Here is a 9,924-nt window from a genome sequence, read left to right as displayed (position 1 = left end):
ATGCGATGTGCTTATCTGGTTTTCAAAAGGCGTTGGTTCCCACAGCGCTAGAACGCGTCACCGGCGTTGAAGAAATGCGTCGTCCCCCCTCCCCCGGTGTCGGGGCGGTCCCGGGGCGGGGCCGGGGTTTGAAGCCGGGGGAGCGGCGGCGCGGCCGCTCGGGGTGTGCCGCCATGCGCCGGGCGCTGCCGCTCGTTGCGCTGCTGAGGGGCGGCGCGGCGGGACGGGCTCCCCGGCTGCCGGCGTTCGGAGCGCTGCGCGGAGGGGCGGCGGCGTCCGGGGGGAGCGGCACCGAGGTGGGCGAGGGTCGGGCGGGGGATGCGCGGGGCGGGGCGTGCCGGAGCGAAACCGAAACGGCTCCGGGCGGAGGATGCGGCGCGCGGGGAACGGCGGCCTCGGGGCGGGGTCCCCGCGCCCCTGGGCGTTGTTCGCCGCGCTGGGGGCGGCCCGGTGCCGGGTGCGGCTGCACGGCGCGTGTTCTGCCCTTAAGTGAAGGACTGCGGTTGCAGAGGAGGGAAAGCAGCGGGTGTCCGTGGGAGCTCTTGGGCGAAACGCGGAGCGGCAAAAAGCGCTTAAATTGTTCAGTGATACCGCGGTGCTTTTTAAAGCACTGACTCTGTTAGCCTGAGCTCTGAAGGACATCTCGTGGGTGTCCAGAATGTGGTGTGTTGTGGTTTTGGGAAAGTGCCTGGCGAGGAGGGGGCCAGCAGCCACGGACGTGTGTCGTGGGTGGTGGAGTCCATCTCAGTGCTGTTCTCAGCTGTGGGAAAACGCATCGGATGAATAATTGACGGGGAACAGAGTGCTGCTTCAGAAAGCAAGGTGCCTTTGGCGCGTGGGGGCTGGGCTCCGTCAGCCTGCCCCTTCAGGTGGCAAGGGCTGTCCCAGCTCCATCGACCGGAGTCATTTCCGCCCCTGTTCTCCCTGCTCTGACCCGTACTCTTACAGTCCTTATTTATCAAACGATGAAAGAGATTGTAAACCTGAAGCCCTGGGCACCGTTTCATGGCTGGGAGACGACTGAAGCTTAGATCCTTCTGATGTGTCCTCTCTAACCTGATGTGGTAACGGTGCTGTGGCAGCCCTGCCTCTCCCACCTCACCTTTCTTACCCAGCTGGTTATGACCTTTCTGGGCTGATGAGTCCATTTCTTCACTTACTCAAGAGAGTTAAAAGCCTTGGTAATAGCTTTAGGGAGGTGCTTGCTTTAGCAGCAGGCATTATTCTGCCATGTACAAAACCAGGAGTTGCTGAAGTGCTGCATGAGGACCAGGAACTGTAATAAGAACCCTAGTACTGCTAAGGAACAGAAAAAGGGCAAGTAACTGTAGGAACAGTTCCAGCACATAGATGTTTTGTAAGGGAGGAGTTGTGTATGGTGTGTGCATTCAAGCCCTACATGCTGAAATGTTTCTGCTACCTGTTGTGGTTACTTGTGGGTTCTGTTGGTATTCTCTGTATTAAAGTTGCCTCCTGACTCCCAGGTCAAGTGAAGTCAAAATCAGACTCTCTGGCTCATCAGCATGTATCATACCCCTCGTTTTACCACCTTAACTCAGTTTGTTCTGGTCTCTGAAACTATTCAAGACTGGGCAGAACTCATGAGGCTGTGTGGATAAGGAAAAGCAAGTACATGTTGCAATATATGCCTGTAAGACATATTAAGAAATGCAGAATGAAAGATCCACTCCTTCCCAGTGGAAATGTGCATTTTAACTGAGCTTCAGATACTGTGCTTTTTATAAAATGTGTGTGTATGGACAATTAATGTACTCTTTCTTTCAATTTCTTCTTGCAGCTGAACATACTGCCATCCTTTGGGTTTCTTTTTGACATCGATGGTGTCCTGGTGCGAGGAAGGACTCCGATACCTGCTGCAAAAACAGCCTTTCAGAAGCTGGTTAACTCTCAGGGACAGTTCTTGGTGCCTGTAGTATTTGTCACCAATGCAGGGGATTGCCTTCGCCAGAAAAAAGCTGATCAGTTGTCCCACATTCTTGGAGTTCCAGTGAGTAGCCTAAATCCTATGTATTTAGTTACTTATTTTTGGAGAATGTGTCCCATGCATTATGTTCCATTAAATGCTGCTCGGTGAGTTTCTGTTCTACCTGAAGCTAGAGCAGTTCTGAGTTTTCTGTCCCCATCTGTTTTCTAAATGAATTTAGAGAACCTTGTGTTCGTGGTGAATGGAGGAACTGTGGAAGCTAGAAGGATTGTGTATAAGTAATGCAGTTGTCCTTTTTTTTTTCTGTACTTCAGGTGTGAATTTTAGGAAGAAATGGTAGGGTTTATGTGGATGTGTAAGACTGCTTTGTAATTCATAGAACTTGCACACCTGTTAATTAAATCTACTTATAAGTAACTTATCTGGAAAACAATATATTCTTTTTTGGTTTTAAATTCTAAACAGATCTCACAAGATCAAGTGATGATGTCGCACAGTCCGCTGCGGATGTTTAAACGTTATCATCCAAAATGTGTTCTTGTATCTGGACAAGGACCACTTCTTGATATCGCTCAGGAGTATCTTTAAAACAACAAAAGACAACTTTCCATTGAAGTATTTTCCTTGATCAAGTTCAGAAGGCCAAATATTTCAACACTACAAATTCAGTTTTGAGAGTTCACTGATAAGCTTTGGTAGTTCTTACTCTAATGTCAAATTTATGTTTCGAAAATGGTTGGTTTGTTGCTTTTTTTGTTTCCATATATTCTACTCTTTTTCACCTTACTATTATACGTGTGTTTAATGGGGAAAGAGAGTAGATAATTACTTCTTTGGCTTATATATATGTAGTGAGCTTTTGGCACAAAGGTTTGTGTTCTCTTAAGGATGACAACATGGTATCCTACAGTCTTCTGTAGTAAATCATATAGTTAGCCTTGTCTTAGAAGTAAGAATAGATCAACAATTTCAGGCTCTGAAATATCACATCTCCTGTTATCTTCTTCAAGTCAGCCTAACTGCCAACATTTGTTAGGCATTTTAAGAGAGAAGCTTGAGATAAGGCACAATTCAATGTATAAATAGAACATTTCTTAGATGGCATTTTTACAAGGGATGATCTTATTTTCAATGAAACTACAAATGGCCTATAGTGTTAATTCTAATACAAAATCCAGTGTCTTTGCTTGTATAATCAATATGTTTAAATGCCTATGATCTCCATACTCATGGAGAGATGCTACTAACCTCATACTTTTTACATAAGTGAGCAGATTAGTTTGGTTATGTCTTAAGTGAGTTAAAATTAATGGTATATATCTATGTTTAAGAGTATCACTAAGCAAATCTGGGAATTTTCTCCCTTTTTGCTCCTTTCTTTTTTTAAATGTGTTTCTAAATTTACCTTAAATACCTGCAAGGCTTAGTTAAACCTTGGTCAGTCCACTATCTTGCAATAGACTGAGCTTTCTTTCCTAATTACTTAATCTGTTGACTTTTTGCGTTTATGTAAAGGTAATCTTGGGAGTATTGCAGGCACTGAGTATCTTCTTCCTTTTCATCTCCTTTTCTGAGCAAGCTCTCTACACCATTTCTGTCTTAAGACATACAGTTCCCTGTTTATAGATGAAGCAAAGGTCATTTATCTCATGCAAGAAGTCGTCTTTGATGCATTGCCTTCGTTCCTAAATAGTTTGTTTTACATGATGGTAAACAGCACATGTTAAAATTAATTGTCAAAACTGAATTACAGATTTTAAAAAATATTTTGATATAAGGAATTCTGTATCCTTAACTGGTGTTTTCCCAGCCTTGGGTTCAGCCAGCCTGTCACCATTGAAATGCTACGGGAGAAGTACCCCTTGCTAGATGTAGTTGATCATGACAGAGCACCTGACGTTTTGGTGAGTCTGTTTTGTTTTAAGCATTTTTATTTGATCGTTAGATGATGTTTAGTGCTGGAAGTCAGTATTTAAACTATAGAGCTAGTGCTGTTGTCTTATGCTGCACTGTGACTTGGCTTCTGTTTCCTGCATCTCCTCTTGTTCTATTGCAGCATTTTTCAAGAACAGCTGGACACTTTTTCTTCTGGTAGTGGTAATTCCGTAACAAATGTTTGCATTTTGTAACTTACTCTTGTTAGATATCTTGTTAGAAAGCTTCCAGTTTATTACAGATATCTAATTCAAAATCTGTTTTGGAAAGCTTAGCGGCTTCCTTGGATGCATGGAAGGTGAAGTAAGCTATTTCTTCCAGTAGAGGAGTGTTGTGGAAATGATTCTAGGCTGTGAGATTGCTTTGATTGTAAAGTAATGATTTACAGATAGCTAACTTTTCTCTGAAGGGCTGCCTTTATTGTTTATATGGTTCCTTACATATATTTAAGTACTGATAGTACCTACTGCTAGCTTACATAAGCAGCGTGTTTTAAATTGAGTTCTGCAGAATTTCACAAAGAAGTAAATGCATATACAACAGATACATGCATTGTACATATGCAGGGTCAGTAAATAAAGGTTTTTTCCCCATGTGTGGTCAAAAATCTCTTTGCTGTAGCTCATACAATTCGTTACTTATTTATATTACCTTTCACCTTGCTTCTCAGCCACGCACATTTAGAAATCTGAGAGACTATTCTAGTTTTTGTCACCCTGAGAAGTAGATAAAAAAGTAAAAATTACTGTTTAACAGATATATTATGTGTTAACAATGTATTTTGTTTCTTAGCACTGTTAAAGGCACGTATTTCAAAAATGCATTTCAAATCTTCTGTTAATGCTAGAGGACTGCATTGCTACTATAGAAAAACAGACATCCGTCCTTCCATATAGAAGCAAATCAAGCAGGTGAAGCTCTGAGTCTTGCCAGAGTTAACTGAATAGATAGTCAGAGGCTTCTGAATGTAGAATGCAATAACTTGCCTGCTGTCCATTTGCTGCTAGATTTCAGTTTAGAACTTGAAATGCATATTTCAGAACAACCTGACCTCAGTTGCTGGAGCAGTAGTTGCACCAAAATAGAGTGTGTTTCCTCACGGTTTTGCAAAGGGCAACTGTGGGAACTGTACTTGAATTTATTCTTTTAAAAATAGTAGCAAATGTTTAATCTTGTAGAAAACTTTTACTTTTTTCTTATTTCAGTATCCGTCTGCTGCGGAGCTTCCCAAGATTGAGGGTCAGTTATCTTTACTTAATTTGCAACTATCCCTTAATAGATGAAATATTTTTATTGTACCTTTCATTATAATTATGATTTATTTTCTGATTGCTGGTTATATTGGGAAGTGGGCTGAGACGATTCTAAAACTTCCTCTTTGGTACATCTGTTATTAACACAGAATGTATAAGGTGTGGGAAAACTAATTTTATGTGTATAGTTTTCATTCATGTGTCTTTAAAGTTTCCGAAGGAAGGTGAGGTCTGTTTTCCTCTTTTCCTTTAGCAAGCTGTTGTTGAGTTCTTTTAACTGTTAAGAATGGATTGGCATGTTGAGAAATGACTGGTCTTGGTTTTGCGGTATTCAGGGGGGTCACCTTAGAACTGTAGTGTGAGAAGTATCTTGTTTCAGCATACCATATTCATCCTCATCTTGTCTGAAAAGAACATTAAAATAAAAGCTGGCCAAAGATGGAAAAAAAATCCGTGTTGTGATTTTTGGTGACCAGGAAATTGTCTAGAGATAGCATCTAAACTGTATTTGAACGTGAGCAATAAAACATGACTGATGGATTATTTCAGAACTGTACATGAACTTAAGAGAGTTCACAAAGGTACAGAGGACTAAGAAATATAATTTAGAAGCTGATGTTTTGTGCTGTGGAACAATCTTACCAATACAGAAAATGGAAGAATTTCTTAAACTTGTAGATTTTGCATTGTGAGTCTTGTGGTATTCTTCTATGGATGAGCAGGTAACATTAAAACATTGTGTTAATGCCATTATTTCATTTTGTCACCTTTAAATCAAATTAATGTTCAGCCTTGTTAAGCCAAGTTTGTATCAGGGGTATGGTGCCCTGTTAACTCTGCGACATATTTCTTGGTTTTATAGCTGTTGTTTTGTTTGGTGAGCCAGTGAGATGGGAAACCAACCTCCAGCTGATAATAGATGTTTTGCTGACAAGTGGCTATCCTGGAAATCCATATCACCATGAGAATTACCCTCATATACCTGTACTTGCTTGTAATATGGATCTAATGTGGGTAGCTGAAGCACAGTCTCCAAGGTAAATGCAACTGTAACACCATGTGAGTATGTCATGTGGCATCTTAGGTTTTTCCTCACTTATTCAATACAATTAATGATCAGTGTTTCCATACAATATTTTCTGTATGGCTTTATGGTAGGTCTGTGGTTTGAATCCAACATTTCAACATTTTGCACTGTCAACAAACACTGCCTTATTGCTACCAATGTCATTGGATCCAGGAAATCAGTTGTTAGAGATAAGACTGCTTTTATGATGTAAACTTTTTTGTTTCCCCATTGGCGAATGAGATATGTTTTTGCTTGAAGGCTTTAGAGTTTGTCCAAAGGGGGAAAAAAAGTAAATAAACTGTTTCATTTAATTTTTTTTTTTTGTATTTTCCAACCTTCAGTTTCTGGTAGGGTGAAGAACTGTTGTGCTAGTTAAAAGCAGTCAATTCTTGAGATGAAGACAATATAGTGTACTGTTAAAGGAACATAAAAAATGAATAGAACACATAGGATGGTGTCATCTGAGTGTTTTTATTTTACTTAGACGTTAATAGAAGGGATTTCTTTAACATATTTCCCCTACCTCCCCCTCATTCCCCCCCCCCCCCAATCTTTATAGGCTAGCTAATCAGCTGTTTATTATTTAAAAAAGCTGTGGAAATGCTGCATGCAGGTGGATGGAGATCTAATAACAGGAATTGACCCATAAAAGATTATGAAATACAAAAGGTTTTTTATTCCTGTATACAATTTGATTTGTCACATCTTTCCATTTTTAGGTTTGGGCATGGCACGTTCATGGTTTGTTTGGAAAACATTTACAAGAAGATCACTGGCAAAGATCTGAAATACGAGGCCTTGATGGGCAAGCCTAGTGAACTGACCTATCAGTATGCAGATTACCTTATCAGGGCTCAAGCAGCAGAAAGACAATGGAAGCAACCCATTCGAACACTTTATGCTGTTGGGTAAGATATTATAAGTCTAATGAATACACTGAGAAATTACTTACAAGATAAATAGCAAAAAATAAACATACACAACTGCTTGTTGTATGGTTGGGCCCATTTCATCACCGTTGGGACAGCTGAAATTGGTTAGTACTGTGTTGCTCTTAGGATGTTTTCATGTCTCGCTGTTTCTAACCTTAAACATAGTTCTTAGATGTATCATTTCTGTGTGAGTATGAAAGGGAGGCTTTATGTCACTTATTAATTTATTTAAAATGCTCTTTTTAAGCCTTTAACTAAAAGAGTTTGTGATGGGGGTTGTGTTATTTTCTTAAACTTACTGGTATAACACCCACAAGCTTTTAGTAGTACATGTGATTTTTAAGAAATACAGAGCTAGAATTGATTTGAGGTGTAATTAAACTTGGTCATGTGCTATTATGTGTGCAGTGACATCATAGAATCATTCTCTTATGATGAGATAAAGCTCTGTAGTATTAAGGATTGTTCCAGAATCACCGAGATGCTTGGAAATACAACCCCATTCATGGACTGCTATCCTTGCTTTCCCTTTGTCCTACCCCATTCTGGAATTTTCAGTATGGAGAATTATCACTTCTCTTAAACATTATGGTTAATGAAATTGCATAATAAAATTGCTATGTGACTGAGTTTTCTCCTGTGTAAAAATTCCACATGAAGTTTTATGAAAAATGCGAAATATGTAGTAAAAAACTTAATGTCTTCTCATACACTTGTAATTGGAGAACTGAAATTGTGCTGCTGACTAAAGTGCTACTTATATTTCCAGAGATAATCTCATGACTGATGTCTATGGTGCTAACCTTTACAATCGCTTTCTTGAAGAGAAGAATTCCAGAAAAGGCTCAAAAACGTGGATTCAGGCTAAAGTTGGTGGAGGCAGAGGGTCTGCTGCTCTATCTCAGGATGATGAAATAGGCAACAGCTGGGAGAATGAATTGGCATCTTCTGCTGCTACTCATTGTAGATCTATTCTTGTTTGTACTGGCGTTTACAACCCTCACACAGAGGTACCGTTGGATACCAAGGAGAGCAGAACTGAAATGGTGTTCCATGGCCACAGAGATTTTAGGTTTGATCCTGGTTTAGTAGAACCAGATCATGTGGTACCGGATGTTAATGCTGCTGTAGACCTGATCTTCCAGCTGGAGAACTTTGCTCCTAATTGAGATGATGTGATTTCTTCAGGACTGCTTAGTGTTAAGCTTTTCTTCCCCTAAACTGTGCTTTAAAATCATGCCAAAAACTGCTTTCTAATTTTTTTTACTTTTTAATTTATATACTATAAATAATATATGAAAGTTGTTATAAGCACAAATTAATGTGCTTAATATACTTAATATAAGATTATATAAATTTTAAAAAATTGTGCTTAAAATACTGAAGATTATATAAAGTATAAAAATGCTTTTAAGGTGTTTCCAATTGTAATTTCTTGCTTTAGCTGTTCTTTATTTGCATCTTATTCATTATTTTAGATATTCCAATAGTGATTTTTATTAATTGATGATATTTTATTGATACTTAAATTCCTGTGTGACCATGCATTCTTTCCTTTCTTGAACGATTTAGCTTCTAGTTATTGAAGGTCTTTGACAGGGGGACTGGGTCAGTCACACAATTATAGGTTGGTTGATACAGAGCACGGTATGTATTCTGTGAGTAACAAGTACTCTTTCAAATGTGTTGCTTCATGTAAGAGTTGAACTCAAGTATGTTTTGTCTCTGTACTCAGTCAGATGTAACCATTCAGCCTTTCTTTTGTTTTCCAATTTTTCCAGTGCATCTGGATCTGCATTGCTGCTGTGCTCTGACACGTAAAGCCTTAAGAGAAATGCTAATATAAACTGATGAAGGCTGAGTTGTTAACACAAATTTTGGAACTCCTGCAGCTAACAGTGAGGCTCCTGTCCTTTTTGTTGTCTTTTTATTTGCACTTCCGTGGGGAATGTAGAATTTTGGAAAGCTTTAGAAATGTTTTGGACATTTAAGCTGGACTTCTTCATTGAATGAGTGACTGCTATTTGGGCAAAAAGTGCCTACTAATTTACTTGAAGCTTTGTACCACTGTGTCAGCTTACTGTCCTTGAGTGTAATATCTTTTGTCTTGTGTCAGTGTTATGTGTTTGGTTCATGGATTTTATAACTCTTCATTTTTAATGAAATCTTATTTTTATAAGATACTTCCAACCATTTGAACCCAAAAGATGTATTTGAAAACGTCTTCTGTGTTAGTTGGTTATAACACAGTGTACTTGTGAAATAAGCTATGTCTGTCCTTTATTAGTGCTTAAAAACGAAGTCAACTTACATGGAAATATCATGCAAAATCATCTTAGAACTAGTCACATGTAGGATCTGCTTTGTTTCACAAATAAGAAATGATAGAAGCAAATCTGGGGGTCTTCTGTTTTATGGAGTTCTCACAAAAGTAGGAGAGTGCTACCTTACAAACATTCACAGGTGGTGGTGTAAGGAGGAGTTACTTCCTGGCCGACTTCTATGCTGCCAGAAATCAAAATCTGGGTACTCTTCATGTCATGAAGAGAACAACATTGCTAGCGTTAAGTCAGGCTTGTGTTGTGTTTTCTGTTTGCATACCACTCCAGTCACTTTTGCTGCTGTCAGGATTGTTGATTAATTCACTCGTGTTTCATAAGTAGCTTTAAACATACCTTGCTGGATCCAGGGTTCTAAGTTTAAGGACACTGTTCCCAATAGTGTGTTTTATTTTTATTCACTGGGAAACTATTGCAGCATTACATTTTTACCTTTCATACTGGTACAGCA

General features: G+C 39.5%; 2 protein-coding genes across 3 annotated transcripts in view; one reads left to right on the top strand and one right to left on the bottom strand.

The window, feature by feature from the left end:
* Positions 1-9,924, bottom strand: part of RAB43 (RAB43, member RAS oncogene family) — a 258,462-nt gene that overhangs the window by 228,124 nt on the left and 20,414 nt on the right. The window lies entirely within an intron of this gene.
* LOC136057123 (haloacid dehalogenase-like hydrolase domain-containing 5) lies at positions 174-8,413 on the top strand. The gene is made up of 8 exons (XM_065749691.1): positions 174-457; positions 1,774-2,008; positions 2,411-2,523; positions 3,756-3,849; positions 5,086-5,119; positions 5,996-6,170; positions 6,922-7,110; positions 7,904-8,413. The coding sequence occupies exons 1-8, from the start codon at positions 174-176 to the stop codon at positions 8,301-8,303; spliced, it is 1,524 nt and encodes a 507-aa protein (XP_065605763.1). The 3' UTR covers positions 8,304-8,413.

The sequence above is a fragment of the Cyrtonyx montezumae genome, unplaced genomic scaffold (assembly GCF_038088225.1).
Source record: "Cyrtonyx montezumae isolate F1298 unplaced genomic scaffold, pur_monq_1.0 scaffold_6, whole genome shotgun sequence".
NCBI classification, from domain to species: domain Eukaryota; kingdom Metazoa; phylum Chordata; class Aves; order Galliformes; family Odontophoridae; genus Cyrtonyx; species Cyrtonyx montezumae.
Note: the sequence above shows the minus strand (reverse complement) of the source record. Positions and strands in the feature narration are given on the sequence as shown.